The sequence below is a fragment of the Curcuma longa genome, chromosome 3 (assembly GCF_044706935.1).
Source record: "Curcuma longa cultivar G26 ecotype Majalengka, Jawa Barat chromosome 3, ITB_CL_G26_1.1, whole genome shotgun sequence".
Taxonomy (NCBI): domain Eukaryota; kingdom Viridiplantae; phylum Streptophyta; class Magnoliopsida; order Zingiberales; family Zingiberaceae; genus Curcuma; species Curcuma longa.
In genome coordinates this window covers 18874115-18891633 of record NC_133863.1, presented here as the reverse complement: position 1 = coordinate 18891633, position 17519 = coordinate 18874115, and the positions used below count along the sequence as shown (strand labels likewise).

The 17519-nt window shown below is 36.0% G+C and overlaps 1 protein-coding gene across 1 annotated transcript; it reads left to right on the top strand.

Annotated features, from left to right (window-relative positions):
• The first annotated feature begins 255 nt into the window (after positions 1 to 255).
• LOC141824561 (O-fucosyltransferase 16-like) lies at positions 256 to 13684 on the top strand. The gene is given in 11 exon segments (XM_074711869.1): positions 256 to 380; positions 382 to 421; positions 510 to 572; positions 681 to 771; positions 863 to 939; positions 5048 to 5136; positions 5314 to 5497; positions 12287 to 12468; positions 12640 to 12742; positions 12842 to 13173; positions 13255 to 13684. Coding segments are annotated over 11 exon segments (1716 nt in total).
• The last annotated feature ends 3835 nt before the right edge of the window (positions 13685 to 17519 follow it).

The window sequence follows — 17519 nt, the reverse complement described above, 5'->3', positions numbered from 1 at the left end:
GAAAAGGAAAAAAAGATTGAATCTTTCAAATATATTTGCTCACGTTGCCTTCTCTAATTCGATATGCTTTTGTTTCTTATTCTGTCTCATTCCGAGTTTGCTCGCGAGTATTAGAATTCATTGCAGTTCTTCACCCTTTCCTCGTTCTTCCGAGCAGCGTTCGATGTTCTTGCGTGATGAGAATGGAGAGAGATTTGAGTAGAAGAGGAGGTGTGGCTAATTGAGTGAAAGAGGAAAGAGAGAGAGAAGAGCTATATGGGGTTGCAGAGGCGGCGACGGCAGGAGCGGCGCGCGGTGCCAGTGCAGGCGGCGCTCTCTGCCGCGGTTCTTTTGCTGCTCGTCGTCGTTTCCTTCCACTCCGTCCTCGCCTCGGTGCCCACTCGCCACCTCCCACCTCACCGGGAAACCCTCCTCCATTTTGGTACGGTCGTCGAAAGATGTCATTTTGAAGGGTTTCTCGTTGGCATTCCTGATTTTTTTTTTGTGTGTTTTTCTCCTTTGACTAGCAGCTAAAGAATAAGATGGAGCGGCCGAGGGAAGACGCCGGCAATATCGACTTCTTTCGTATCCCAGTGCGTCTCTATTGTCCTTCTTTCCCTGAAGCTTATGGATTGAGTGGATGACTGGTTTTTACATCGGATGCTATCTTTTTTATTTGTTTGACTGATGTGGATTTTTAGAATGGAGGACAGAGCCCGTTGAGCGATCTTTGGAGTTCAAAGCTGGCCAAAGATTTCCATGGATGCAGCAACTCTAGCAGTGGATTTGCAAGTATGATTTGGTTTCTTTGTCAGTGTTCTTTCCTGCTTCCTATGAACTCGGTGAATTGAATCAGGAATTTTCTTCCCCTCCCACTCTGCAGCAACTGAAGCAAATACTCTTCCCAATAGGTATTTGATGATAGCAACAAGCGGAGGATTAAATCAACAGAGAACTGGGGTGAGTTATAAGTTCTCTTTTCACCTACACATCTATGGATTCATCTTTTCTGGGCATTTCACATTCATAAAGTAGTTTTTTATTAGTATCTATGAAGTTTAATGCTGTTAAGCAAAAATGATATTTTATTATGAGCAAAGAAATTGGCTTTGAGTAAGCTCCTCTAACTACAAATGGAGTATCTATTGGATAGTCAATCACACTACAGAGAAAGGAAACAAATGATGATATTGACTTATTTTATATTGGCGACGGCCATCTCCTCTCCACTTTTGTCTGTGTTGAAGTTTGAGAACAAAACTTACCTAAAAGTATTATTCATACATGATCGTGTAAAGGGTGTCTCCATCATTTGTGTATCAATCTTAGAATGATTCTGCACACATCATAAAACACAATTTATTGGTAAATTAAATAAAAAATAAATGGTATAACTAAATAAGAGCACCTATATTCTAGTTAATTGTTTTTTTTTGTCTAAACATAGACACCTACTGCAACTAATTAAGATGCCTATCATAACTAAACAAGAGGACCTAAATTGTATTTAATTTTTTTTTTTCCAAAACTAAAGCACCTACTATAACTTAACCTAGACATTTGTTATAATTGAATGAGTATGCTGGCATTGTAGTTAATTCTTTTTTTTTCAATGTTTTTACTATAACTAAATAAAGCTACTTGCATACAAGTAAATGAAGACACCTATTACAACTAAATGAAAACATCTATTATAACTAAATTGATAAGACCACACATCCTATCTAATAGGAAATCAGAGAAAAGGATGAAAGAAAGGGATGAGATGATCACTTTGAGAGGATCAACCTCCGATAATATATTGTTTGACTTCAAAGGCTACATAATGTCTCTCTATATAATATAGAAGTGTCTTGTTAGCATAAGAATTATTAATAATAATAAATTTAAAAACCTCTAAAGCTATTATAAAGGATACTATTTTGAAAGAGAAAATTATTAATTTTTAATAATAATGAATCTAATAAGTTGTTCAAAAGGATAATATTTTAAAGGGGTGATTTAAATATGATTATTTGGGCATCATGTCATCCCACCATCCTCAAAAACAACCATGTTCTTAAGTTGATTTTTTCCCCTTCTTTTTATTTTGATAGCTTATATAAAATGTCTTCTTATTGCAAGCCAATTGAGACCTCCTTTTGATAAAGTTACAAAAGACAAGTAACCATCTATGATTATTCCTTAAGTCTAAAAAATTCCTATAATGACAAGGTGTATTTTGTTGGTTCTTTTAATTGAGAGTTCTTGATCATGCTAATGCTTTCTTTTGTTTTAGCAACTTTTGTATTGAGTCTTTCTTTACTTAGCCTTGAGTCGAGTTCTCATCAGGATGAAAGAATATTCTACACCATACCTTCATTGAGCAGTAGTTAGTGCACTGAGACATCTTGAGTAAAAGCAAGTTTGATAATGTTGCTCCAAGGAAATTTCTTGATGTTCTTGATAAGGGCAGATATTGTTGCTTTTTTCTCTTGAATGATGGAAGTAGAGATTGTTGTAGATGAAAGAGACTCATACAAAGACTTTAATGTAGTGACTTCAATTATAGGTGTTGCGTTGTGATAATTCTTCTTAACCATTATCAAAGTTTAAATCCTCATGTAGATTGTCTTTATAGTTATCTTATTGTTTATTCTTTTGCTCTATCTCTTCCACTTTTTTTTTTGAATTTTACTTTGAACTTGATTGCATTATCACAAATGTTTGGAACTAGAGACTGTTATAGATGAAAGAGTCTCACAGAGAGGCTTTAATGCAGTGACTTCAACTATTGGTGTTGTAATGATTCTGATAGATGAATTCTTCTTACCTTTATTAAAGTTTTGATCCTCATGTAGATTGTGTTTATAGTTAACTTGTTGTTCATTGATTTGCTCCATTTCATCTATTAGTATTCTTTTTTTCAGTTGTACTTCAAACTTACTTGCATTATCATGAACCATTTCGAGCAATGATTGCTCATAACTTTGTTATTTCTTCATTTTTCTTTAAAAAAATTTCTTCTTATAGTCATGTAAAGGATAATACAACCTTTATGGTGCGAGGATAGTATATCTTAACCTCTTTTTTGATATTAGAATGAAACCCTTCAATAAGTGTTCAACAATTCTCGCTCTAACAAACCATAAGTTTGGTTAAAGAGTTAGAGAAAGTGATTATGATATTATGCTATGGTCGTGGTGTATCAAATTTTAGACAACTCCTTAATTGCATTCTCATACTCATGACGGATGAAACCATCTACAAACTCCTTGATGGAGATTCATGACATGACTCCAACAATTGATACCATTGGAGGGCCTCCTCATCTAGATGCAGAGTAATTATTTCCAGCTTGGAATCATCTGGTGTGTCATGTAGAAGAAAAAATCTTTTATCTCTCAAAATCCATCCAATAGAATCTCTACTTGTCCAATAAGGGAATTTGTTTTTTGTCTCATAGGTTCTCTAGTTTATTGCTATATGAAATCCTCCTTCCACCACCTTAGAATTGATGAAGCATATTTTTTTCTTGAATGATATTTTTTTGTTCTTCTAATAGAAATAAACAAATAAGAAAATTCTGAAGGAAGTTTTTTCAAATAAAACCGTAATCGTGTTGGAGAAATTTACGCTTGAGTTGTTGATGATTTCAATGCTAGAAATGGATATAACTAGTGCTACTCGATGATGATAAGATTGTGTTAGGAATTTTAGTGTTTATTGTGGTGGTTAATATAAATATAATTGGCAGTGGTGAGGAACGCCACTCTAATACCAAGTTGAAAGGACCCCACTTCCTATCTTGTAGAAAATTAAAGAAAAGGGTGGAAGAAAAAGATGGGATGATCACTTTAAAAGGATTGACCTTCAATAATCAAGGTAATTTGATTAATTCAATTTATTGTTTGCCTTCAAAGGCTACCTAATGTGCCTAGACATATAAAGTGTCTTGATAACAATAAATCTAATAGCAATTCGAAAGGATAATATTTTGAAAGAGAAAATTATTAATTTCTTATAATAATAAATCTAATGACTTATATTTTGAAGTGCTGACTTGAATATGTCTATTTTAAGGATTGTATCATAAATGAAGGCATTTGCTATAATTAAATGAGTGCATCTACATTTCTGCATGTTTTGCTAAAATGAAGACACTTAGTGCAACTAAACGAATGCACCTATTATAGTAAAAATGAGAAACATGTCCATCTCATTAAAAAATTAATAAAATGCTTTAAGATTGGTGTTACCCCCCTTCGTGTGTTACCATTGTGAAGGGCGCTCCACTTAAGTTTTATTTGAACTTTGATGCCCTCTATTGTTCATATTTTTTAAAGCTTCATTAAGGATATTGTCCATTTTCATGTCTAATCATATAAATAATGTGTATATAAAATTGAATATAATTAAATTGGCTTGACTCTCCACCTTCATCCTATGTGCCATTTTAGGAACAAAGATGTAATGTAGATGTGTCTCTAGATTTTGGACACTAGATCTTTGCAGTCTATTTTGAATCAATGGTAATCTCTCCAAATCTGATACATATTCTGACTGGTATTTTCTTAGTAATTAGCTTATCATGGAAATCTCAAAGTATTCTTTGTTCATTTATCAAAAGAAATCCTTCCAGTTGATTTGGTTCTAAAATCATTTTCATCTGATTTGGTTCTTTTATTTCACAAAAGGAAATTATTCTCTAGATGCTGAAAGAAACTTACAGTCTTCTATATAACATAATAATTTTGGATGGATGTATGTCTATCTCTTAGCACTAGTAATTTGAAAAATCTGAGGTACAGATTATATTATTTCTCTAAATGTTATACTTGAGCAATGATGTCCCAAGTTTTTTTTTTCCTTTTTTATTTGATGAAAAATTGCGAGACCCTATAGTTCTTGTTTGAGTTTCTTTCAGGTTGGTATAACAAATAAAATGTGTAGTTAGAATGTTTCTACTTTCCTGAGCTTTGGTTACTAATTTATCCTCCTATAAACTTTTCGAGTTGCCAGTTTACCATGCATAATGGGAAAATTGTTGCATAAGATTACTGATGTTATTGATGGAGTTCTTTTGCAGATAACTGATGCTGTAGTTGCAGCTCGAATTTTGAATGCTACTCTTGTTGTTCCTGTACTTGATCAGAAATCTTTCTGGAAAGATTCTAGGTTTGATTCAAAAACTATCTATTGTCTATTGAAAGGAAATTTTGTTATCTTTTATTCTGTATGGTGTTAGCTATTAATAAATTAATTGATCAGCTACACATGAATGAATGAATCAATCAAACAAGTGCTTTAAACCAAGTATTGAAACATTTTATTCCCTGTGATCTCATGTTACAGTGATTTTAATGACATCTTCGATGTTGAATGGTTCATTACGTCTCTGGAGAAGGATGTCAAGATCATTAGGGAACTCCCTGAAATTGGTGGTAAAGTCATTCAACCACAGACCATGCGGGTTCCTAGAAAATGTACCCCAAGGTGCTATGAGAGCCGAGTTCTACCAGTTATTATGAAGAAACATGTGAGTTAATTTTGGCTATTAATTTGTTTTTTCAACTTGTTGACATTACCATTCACCTAGGATCAATTTTAAATGCGAAACAGGTACAGAAATTTGATCTTAAAAAGATAACCTCGCATGTTTCAAGCATAGCCAATCAAAATGCTTAATACCAAACTAGGTTGATGGATTCACATGTGAAGTGTTAGTTGTAAATTCCATTTTGTTTTTCCCTCAATTGTTATTTGAATCTGTTAATTGGCAGACGCTCAAGTCAGACCTCCTTAAGTTCGATTATAACTTGTTATTCATATTTGAAATAATAAATGATCATATATGTAAAGAAGGCAGTATTCTGCAGTCTCACCAATCCCAAGGTTTATCAAAGAATTTAAGAACTGACTATACTCTTCCACTTTTCAAGAATTCTAGTTGATTTAAAGACCATAACTGTTATGTGAAAGAAACTTAAGTTAGAATGCAATTTTACCAAGGTTTCAACAACTTGTCTCTTCTTTAGCTTTGTTAAACTTGGAATTTCATATAGGCTACATAAAAACACATAGATGATTAACAGTGCTGTTATGGGACTCACTTATTGAATATTTGGGGGTATGTGACACATATGTGATTTACTAATATTGGAACATGTATGTCCTCGGTAATATTTTATCAGTACTGAATTTAGGGAAACAAAATATTGTATTACTTTAATTATGAAATAAGTATTACACAGGTATATAGAGAGAATAGACTCATGATAAAATCCTAAATCTATAAGTACTAATGTTAACCGACTAACCAATAACCCTATTAATCTAATATCTTTAGTGCTTCCATCACATGAGAACATAAATACTATTTAAGCCCATCTTATTCATAAAGTAAAAAATGTAGAATCTCATAAATAAAATATAGTTAGACATGAGAAAAATAATATTTCACATGCAAGAAAAAAAAATAATTGAGTTAACAAAGCACAAAATCGACAATTAGTTCAACCTCAAATCAACAAAATTCTAGAAATAGTCGATGGAGCATGCCATTGACTTTCCCTTCAACCTTTGATCAACACACACCAATGATGTCATTGGTCTCAAATCAACACAATTATAAAGAAAGAGGAGAAAGGATGAAGAGAGATTATATGAACTAATTGTAGGAGAAGATTTGTCTACCCATGATAACAAAGAAGTAATTTGTAAAAAGCAAAAATGTAACTTTGTTCTTCATGTCTTGGTCTTCCTCTTCCTCCTCTTTGCTTTAATGACCATTGAGATAATGCTAGCCTTTATACTAAGAGGACATAGCTTTTATATTGATAGAAAACCCTAAGCAAACTCTCACAAACGGTCATAGAGTTTAAGCCTACATAATCATCTATAACATTATGCCTTTATCTGATTCAATTATACCATATATATAGGTTAACACTGTGGCATCAACTTATCTAATTCAGTTTTATTTAAAATCAATTGATGATTAATATTAGCCTCTAAATAAAGCAAAAAAAAAAAAAAATAAGTCAATACTAATCTCTCAAGTTGGCTTTTCCCTAAAGTGGTGATTACATGTGCACCTAATAGATTGAGTGAAGAAAGAAAGTACTTGAGGGTTTTCGGGAAAAGATAGAATTAGCAACATGAGAAAAGACATTTCTATATTCAGCTATTTTGGGATTTTAGGTGACATATATACAAAATGCAAATTGGATAGAAAGACATGTTAGGATAGACTAAGATATGCTGAAAGAAGGAAAGATCAATACAAACATGAGATTCAATGAAGGAAGAAACAGGAAGGCAAATGCTTACGGACTCTACCTTGCTATGTGAGAGAAATGGAGGAGAAGAGATTGGAAGTCAAGCAAGGATGAAGATGAAATTGTAGAGGATGAAAAAAAAAGCTCAATAAAATCAAGATTCATTTGTCTACGTAAACATTGAAGTGAGTATTCACGTATTAGTTTGGTGGCATTGCTTTAAGCATACATGAAATCTTACCGGACAATTGAGTTGGAATGGATGTAGAAGGTCTTGCTAGTGGGCATAAAAGCATGTGATAAGATGAAGATGGATTTTGTATGGAAAAAGGAAAGGCTTATCAATATACTACTACCTAAAGATTGGAGATCTTAGGAAATCAAATATATCGGAGATGGTTGAAATAAATAAGCTATGTAGATTTATATATGATTTCTGAGATGAGAATATAATGTTGTTAATTGGCTAACCATTTATCCTGAAGTTCAAGCTATTATGAAAGAGACCAATTTATCTAATGAATTACCTCACTTATCCATGTGGCACTAATGAGCCTAGAGCATCTTAGCTTCATATGCACCCTCATGGCCATCATGACTCAGAGTTATGGGCCTAACTATTTTTTCTTTGCTTTTTTCACACTAGCATGATTTGAAAATACTATGTTAAGCTTGAGTTGTTAGGAAAGAGACCAATTTATCTAATAGACAATAATGTTTGTATATGTGACACTAATGGCATAGTGTATTTGAGATTCAACGTATAGCAAGTACACAAGTTAGTATTAGAAAAAAGAAAATATAAAAAGGAAACAAATAGCAATAAGAAATACATGAAAGCAACTGAAGAATATTTGCAGTTAGAAAAGTCCACCAAAGAAAGTTAAAAGGGGGGCAGTTAGTGTAGGATCGAAGTGAGTGCTAGAGGAGGGGGGTAGGGTGAATAGTATTGGTGCAGGGAGCATCAGATGATCGAATCTGAATTTTGATAATGACAAAGGATTCAAGTTAAGTCTGTGAAGTAGACTAACAAGCTGAACTAAGTGTGCAGGTAGCACAGAGAAGTCCTAGTTGAGGCTAGGCAAAGGAAGTCCTAGTTGCGGCTAGACAAGGAAGTCCTAGTTGTGGCTAGGCAAGGAAGACCTGGTCTGAAGGATTGGGAAGGAAGACCTAATTTGGAGGACTGGGCAAGGAAGTCCTAGTCAGGAGGACTGGGTAGGAAGTCTTGGTAGATCAGAGCACCAGGTGGAAAGTCTAGGCAGGGTTTGAAGGACTGGACGTCTAACAGTGAAAGTCCTAGGGGCTGAGGATCAAGGTTGAGCAAAAGTCTAACGGGTCTAGAGGACCAGGTTGGCAAAAGGTAACTTCTCCTGAGTGGAGTGGGTGAGGACGCATTCCTGAGAAGGAAAACAGTAGGTGTCGGTCTGACCTAGAATTTCACTGGAAATTTAAGGTTAAGACCAAACAGTTTGCTAAAACTGTTATACTTTGTTTCTGTACTAACTTGTGATATAGGAAAGGAGGCGCTAAAACTTTGTATTCCAGGCGTCTTTACTAACGATTGTTCAGAAGATCCAGGCGCCCGAACGTAAGTCGAACGGGCTAGCGAGGCGAATTGTCAGAGTCCCAGTTTAGGACATCTCAGCCTCCAAGCACCCTAAGAGGCTCCAGATGCTCAGATCCAGACGTTGCGGAGTCAAAATTGATCGATAACCTCTACGTCAGCATCCAGGCGCTGGAAAGAGATACAGGCGCCCGGAAGATGCCGAGTCAGTGTCGAAAGCGGATCAACAGAATAACGTGGAGGCACCCGAAGGACTTCTAGGCATTCAGATCAGTCTTTATAAGTAGCTACGAGGGAAAACTCCAAGAACAACTTGCTACGCTACTACGACGACTTCCTACGCGTAAACAACTGATCCAGATGCCGTCGTAATGCCGAGGAGCTGCACCGACATTCATACTTCTAATCTTCTAAGTTGGTAATTTTTACTTTGTCAGTTTTATACTTAACATTTTAGGATGGTAAGGATTTACCATTCCTAACCGATTTTGTAAAGCGGCAAACTCCTCGTAAGAGGGGAGTTTTTATAGTGGATTGTTCGTCGGAAATGATCAAGAATCGTGGGCCTTGGAGTAACAGTTTATGGTTGTGAACCAAGTAAACAAAATCATACTTATTCTTTACTTTTTTGTTGCAAGTTTTATTTACGCACTCTGTTTTAAATACGATTTGTCAAACAAGTAAAAAAGCCATGAAATACTATTCATCCTCCTTTAGTGCTCTAACTCGATCCTACAAATAACGCTTGTCGTTTTTTCACATATTCATAAAATTTGTAACTCGAATATACAAAAACACAGTGGAGTATTTTGTCAAACATAAGTAAATACATATTTGTTTTTACTGGGTTCACAGCCATTGGTTGCTACTTCATGGCTCGCAGTCCTTGACCGCTTACGTTCGGCAATTCATTATTAAACTCTTTCTCTTACGAGAAAAAATTTTGCCTTTACAAAGGATGTTGTAGGATCGGTAACACTTTACCGTCCTAGTAATTAATATAGAATAGACGAAAATCAAAATCAAAGTTACCGACAAAAAGAGTTAGCAAGGGCGTGCGGTTGTCGGCGCAGCGTTCCGATGTCGCGGCAGCGTCTCGGAAGTGTTGTTCGCGTGCAGAGTTGCCATGGATTGATTATGAATGGATGCTCTAGGGTTCCCTCCCAGCAGTTTCTTTTATTGACTGATCCGGGTGCCTAGAACTCCTTTTGGCACCTCTACGTCGTCTCGTCGATCCGCTCTCGATGCTGACTTAGCATCTCCAGGCGTCTATATTCCTTCTGGGCGTTTGGAATGCTGACGTGGAGGTTGCCGGGTCAGTTTTGAGTCCACTGGGCCTTATTCTTCTCCGGGTGCCTAGAGCCTTCTGGGGCGCCTAGAAGCTGAGGTGTCTTTGGTCAATCTTGACTCGCCATCTCATCCGTCTCGCTGGCCCAATCGACTGACATCCAGGTGCCTGAACCCACTGTTGCCGCTTGGACTGTCCAGTCGCTCGGATCCATAGGGGCGTCTGGAACCTGAAGTTCCGGTCCCTCAATTTTCTGCATCATAGAGTTAGACAATATATTTCTAAAAGGAAATTAGATAGTTTTACAACTGTCTGTTCTTGACTTTTAGATTTCCAGTGAAATTCTAGATCAGACCGACGTCTACTGTTCCCTTCAAGGAAATACGTCCTCACTTATTCTTCTCAGGAGAGTTTATCTTTTGCCAACCATCCGGTCCTCTATACCTGGTTGGACTTTTGCTCATCATCCGATCCTTGGCCCACAAGACTTTCCTTCGATGTCTGGTCCTTGCTGACCTATCGCTTCGCTAGACGTCCAGTCCACTGACCTGCCTAAACTTCCTGCTTGGTGCTTTGATCTGTCAAGTCTTCCTGCCCAGTCCACCTGATTAGGACTTCCTTGTCCGGTCCTACAGACTAGGACTTCCTTGCCCAATCTCAACTAGGACTTTCCCTGTGCTACCAGCACACTCACTTTAGCTTATTAGTTCACCATATAACCTTAACTTGAACTTTTTGCCATGATTAAAATATCGGTTCAATTATCTGGTGCTCCTTGCACCAACAATTAGTTCTAGTGTATGAGAGTGTTGAACTTATCTTTATCTTCACCTCTTTTGTCCTTGTATTCTTGCATTAAGACTTTCTTATTGGTAAAATTATGGTATTCGCCATTAAGGATAATGACAAAGAAAGAGAGGCCTCTAACTGCTTTTAAATGAGGAGTTTGAATTTGCCAAGGGAGGTGGTCTATGTTGGCATTCACGATCATTGCAAAGCTTTGGTAACCTAGTGAAAGAACAAATAGTGTTAAATCACATATGGTGAAGGAATTAGGCATAAGTGCACGATGTGTGGATGGAGGAACGATGTGCGACCTTTTTGTATGGGAGTGTCGACGAGTTGATGCCCTTCCTTTGACTATGGAGGTGACCCATTTTGATGGTGGCTAGGATCGCAGATGACAACATCTTTAATCAGAGTGGATGGGAAAGCATGAAACAGAAAGAGAGAGGATGATGATGATGATGAGGCTAGCAGCCTCCCCAGAGGGGAATGCCTCCCTAACCATATAGGGAAGCCCAAATATCATATTGGGGAATGCCATGTACCATTACATGGGTGAAAAACCTAACCTAATATAGGGAAGCCCTAATATCATATTGAATTTTTGGAAGCACAATACTATATTGGTATTGTAAAAAAAAAAAAATCATGTACCATTACATGGGTATATGCAAGGTTTAAAATATCGAGCTATGTCGAGGTTTCGATCTGTGATCGGAACGATATAGTTTTGGTACTATATCGTACCGTGCCGGTATAATTTTGATATTTTAAAAATATAAATATATTAACTAAAAATAAAAAATTTAATCTAAGTATTTAAAAATAAAAAATAAAAATAAAAATAAAATATTTTTTAAAATAATAAAATCTATTTAAATTATCCCAACTATAGAGGTTTTAATTAAGTATTTAAATTATCCCAACTATAGTTAGCAGTTGATTATTAAAATCTAAGTTTAAAAAAAAAAGGATTTCGTGACCGTGATCGGGTAGGGGAGCACCTTTGTTTGAGGGGGGGATTGTTGGGTTGCAAGGGTGCAAACATAGTGGGAAAGATCATGGGTTTAAAAGGATGAAAGTATCCGCCCGCGAATAAAACCATGACGCCTCCCATTGAGGTGTCGCCGGACCCGTGCGACGCCTTCGGATGGTATCCCAGTCGGAACGCTGGTGTTAGTGCCGGTCTGCTGGTGGAATAAAAATTTTTGTTGGTACCGAACGAAATGACTCGAGATTTCAATCTGTGGGCATATGTAGACTTGTGATAAAATCATAAACTGAGAAGTGCTAATTTTGGACTAAAGTCACTGGACTAATAACCATATTAATCTACTACCTGTGACAATTATAAACTTGGCGATGGGTTTTCTATATTGTCAGATCTAACTTCCTTTTTGTGAAATGCAGGCTGTTAAGCTTACAAAGTTCGACTACAGGCTATCAAACAAGTTGGAGACCGATCTTCAGAAATTGAGATGCAGAGTAAACTATCACGGATTGAAATTCACGTATCAAATACAAGTAATGGGTGATAAACTGATTCAAAGAATGAAGGAAAAAAGCAACCGCTTTATTGCCCTTCATCTAAGGTAAAATCTGAACAAGTTGATGTTGTTTGATTATTATCTCAGTATAGATCCTTCCTTTTGGTTCCTGGTATGTTATCGAACTCTGCAGCTAGTGACATGACCATTTCTTTACATGTGTTAAAAAATGAAATGTAAAAGTTATATGACATGTCACAAGCAAATGATCTACAGGTTCGAACCTGATATGCTTGCATTCTCTGGTTGTTATTATGGTGGAGGAGAAAAGGAAAGAACAGAATTGAGAGCTATTCGCAAGCAGTGGAAAACCTTACATGTTGGTGATTGCTGTTTTGGCAAATTCACTGTCAAGAAATTGTTTCATCTGTACTTCCTTTTTCAAGTTTAAGCTCATTTTCCGCTATATGTTATGCAGACAAACAATCCAGAAAAGGAGCGACGACATGGTAAATGCCCCCTGACTCCTGAAGAAGTAGGCCTTATGCTCAGGGCATTGGGTTTTGGCAAAGATGTTCATATATATGTGGCCTCTGGTGAGATATATGGAGGAGAAGAGACATTAGCACCTCTGAAGTTACTCTTTCCTAATTTTTATTCAAAAGAAACTTTGGCAACCAAAGATGAATTGGCACCTTTCTCATCATATTCATCGCGTATGGCTGCACTTGATTTTATCGTATGTGGTGGAAGTGATGTATTTGTTACCAACAACAATGGAAACATGGCTAGAATATTGGCAGGTAGAAGGTAAACTTTTGATACTGTTTCCATTTGATAAGAAATTAAACTTTAGGCTTTGTATCACATTTGACGTCTATCTTGCAACAGGAGATATTTTGGTCACAAGAGGACCATAAGACCAAATGCCAAGAAACTCTACTCCTTGTTTCTGAACAGAACCAGAATGACTTGGGAGACATTCTCTTCGAAAGTACGAACATATCAGAAAGGATTCATGGGAGAGCCTGACGAACTTAGACCTGGAAGAGGCGAATTCCACGAGTATCCTTCAGCATGCATTTGTGAGAGATCCAACAAGAGTGCAACATATTCTAATTCGCATATTCAAAATGAGGCTGGGAGTCATTGCAAGAAGAGAACTATGAACAGAAGTACCAGTGAGGATTTAGATTGGATGGAGCTGGATTATGGTGAAAATGTACCTCTAGGTAGAGTTTCCCCCATCAGAACTGAATCTGAGTATGATGACATGATCAGGCAAGAGGACCTCGAGTTGGAAGAAATACTTTCAGATTAGGATTGATACCTGGAGTTCAAAAGTGGATTAAGCTCTTGACAATTTTTTTTTATCAAGTTCTCCTTACTCCTAAGTCTTTCTTGCTGATCAGAATTTTGTCGTAGTACTGCTTGAAGGTCTTGCATGTCATACTTGGAGAAAAGGAGATCAGGATAGACAAAAGGTTAGTAAAATAAAATCTTGAAATCCAGAATTCATGTTTATTAAATTTCCTTTTCAGGATTTCTAACTTAATCTCTTTAATGCAAATTCTTCGTGATTTGTTATCAGGAGACAAAACAAAATATTTGGTTGTAAAAAGTATGAAGGTTCTGAATAATTGAAACACAGTTCTCTTGTCTACCTGGTCAATCACAAGAATGGTCATAGCTGTCCAGATTTTGTCAGATATTTTTACATTCTTTTGGAGCAATTTTGGTGGTCTTAGATTTGATTTAAGTTGGGGAAATTTTGTTTACCAAGATGATTGAGGGATAAAGCTTGTAAATGTGAATCATATGTATCTACTAGCTTGGTCAAATTTTGTCACTGTAAAGTTTATTCATTTCAGCCTCTTATTCTCTATTTTATTAACAATCCATGACTAAATAATAGATAATATATAAAGCTCTTATTTACAGCAATTTTATATCCATTTATTCTGACTATTTGGTTGAATGTTTTCTTATTAGTGAAATTACATTTCAAATGTTTAATTGGTTGAAGATTTGTTGTCAATGATTTGGAATGATAACTTTACTGATCCGTAGCATTTAGCTTATGGCAAAATATTTAGGATACAATTGTTAGTGTTAGTCTTAGAGTTAATTATGAGATGATTGATTAGGGAAATTTTTTATATCATATTTTATTAATATAGGTAAAGTTTTGATTATTATATTTATTTTATGTTTGTGTCAAATGAATAAAGTATAATAATGTCTTTGGGTAGTAGGTTCTAATTTATATCATATTAATTGGTTGAATTAATAGTGAGATGATGTAAAGAACACTACTCTTAACTATTCATAGTCCTAGTCAAGCATTAATATACAAGGACAATATTAATGTGGTGAAACTAGTATGTAGGTCAATTGATGACTTGATCTCACAAGTCATGGATATGAGATATCACGTTGACACATGAGTATATATTAGAAAATATATATTGAATTGATCTGTTATGAGAAAGTTTTATGGATCGTTATATGAGCGTCATAAACTATAGTGACTATTAATATGAATAGTCTTTAGACCTGAAGTCAGTATTGTTTTCTATATAAGTTGTTGATATCATTAAACGTCGTTCCGTAACAGGGTGGACTATAAAGTCGATCATTGATTATGCAATGAATTATGGGGAGGGATGTGAGTAATGTAGATGAGATCTATCCTTCTCATATGACAAGAGTGATATTTATGGAAGTCGAGTAAGAACTACTAGAACATATGATTATGCTCAAATGAGTCAATATGAGATATTGAGCTCATTTGCTTGAGTCAGTCTACTCGGGGATTAAGAAATACAGATTGATAAGAGAATGATACGGTCTATGTCTCATTGATCAATCTTGATATCGAAGATAGAAGGACAAAGTCATACATTATAATAGATACGGAAATGTTAGATCGGATCTTGACTTTCTTGTCACTTGGGTAACAATAGTGCATTGTTAGATGTCGTTCATTGTTTATATGTCTAAAGCGGTTTAGATGCATTGCCAATATTATGAGAATCTATTGAGTCACACATAAAGAACACGATATTTTCGAAAATAAGTTAATTTTAGTTTGACTAAAATATGATCCGAAATTGGATTAATTGGGTTAAACTCAAATCAATTCAATTGGATTATGGGATTGAGTCTAATCTGAGTTAGACTCATTTGAATTAGACTCAACCACTTAATAATGGATAATATTCATTAAAAGATTTAATGAAACATTATTAAAGAGGAAAATCTAAGAGACATTTTATTCATTGGATGAATAGAAGATAAAAAGAATATCAAAAGTTTTGGTATTCATTGTGATTTATAGACATTAAGAGTAGGGGAAGTTCAAGAGGCATAGACCCTTTGTATTTATTGGATGAATACAAAAAGACTTCTTACAATTTTGAAAAGAGAGAGAGAGTGCTCATCATCTCTCTTCTTCCTCCTCTCCTTCTTCTTGGTCGAAACACGCAAAGTGTCTTTTTAATCCTCTTGTCTTGTGAATCATTTCAAATTTCTAGCACAACTAAGGTGGTTCATCTCCGAGATTGAGATTATGCTCATGTGGATACTATTAGAGGTACAATCATTCTAATCGTGCAGAGATCTAGACGAACTAAGGACTAGTAGTATACGCTAAGGGTACGCAACAAAAGTATAACTTTTAGTTAGAATTTTATATGAATTTTTTGCATGGATCAAGGATCTTATTTTCCGCTGCATATATTATTTTTCACATAAGAGATTCCAACAACAATGAGATTGACTATTTCTACCACTTGGACAGTTGAAAAAAGATCTTGTGATCCACCAAATCAGGAAACAAAGATCTTGCTAAAATTTACATTGAATTGCTATGCCTTTTATATAGATTACTTTATACTCTTGAGATGAGCTATGTGTTGGTGTAATTTTGCTCCAAGTGATTTGGATTTTAATGTTTGGCTAAAATGAGTTTAAGTTAGGCAATATGGTGATCTAACGTGTGAATTGAGTTCACAAGAAAGTCCAGGAATGAAGACTTGACAAATGGTGAAGTCCCGGAGGCGCGACCTCTTGGCAAAGGTGACCTGGAGGCGAGACCTCTTGGCAAAGGATGAAGTCCCGGAGGCCCTGCCTCTTGGCAAAGGAAGACTTAACACAACGAAGCTGAGAGAAACGTCTCAAGCTAATGCAAGGAAGGGCACAAGGCTTGTGGAAGGCGTTTGAAGGCTTGCGTCAAGGCTAAGGGCTGAAGAAGAAGCTGGAAGGGGAGTTTCAACTTGATCAGTCGACTGATGGGCAGTCGATTGACCAGTTGACTAGTCGACTGATGGGCAGTCGACTGATGGAGCCATCAGTCGACTACTAGACGACCGTTGGAGCGACAGTTGACTAATTAAATGCAGATTAAAGAGTCGTTGAAGCCAATCAGTCGACTGACCCTTGGAGCAGTCAACTGATGTACGAAAATACATAAAAAGAGCAGACGACGCCGAAGAAATGGAGTTTAGTTTTTCTCATCTTTCTGGTATACTCTGATATTGTAAAAGCTTTTCTCTTCCTCGATACTTCACTCCTCATTTTTTGAAAGGAAGAGATCATTCTGTGAAGGTTTCTCCGCCTTCAAAGTGTTCTTTGAAAAGGAGATTTTTCATAGTGGAAAAGGTCGTCTGTGTGTGTGGATCATTGGATTAGTCACCTCGTAGAGGTGGATACCAAGTAAACAAACCGGGTTAGCCATTGTTCTTCATTTTCGTATTTTTATTTTGCTTTCGCTAACAGTTTCACAGGAAAGATAAAAAATCGCTATTCACCCCTCTAGCGAATGCACCGGTCCCAACAAGTGGTATCAAAGCAGGTCCTTTTCGCAAACTAACATTCAACCGAAAGAATCAAATGACGTTTCAAGAGGGATACAGCACCGCACGACCTCCCTACTTCGACGGTAATGATTTTGCATATTGGAAAGGTAGAATGGAATATTACTTAATGAATGACATTGAAAATTAGTTTAGTGTTGTAGATAGTTTCGAAAAACCCAAGGATGCATCTGGAACATCTCTACATACCAAGGAATGGTCGAAGGATATATGCAAGAAGGCTCAAGCAAATGCAAAAATCACAACTACCTTGCAATGCAGGCTTTCAAAGAACAACTG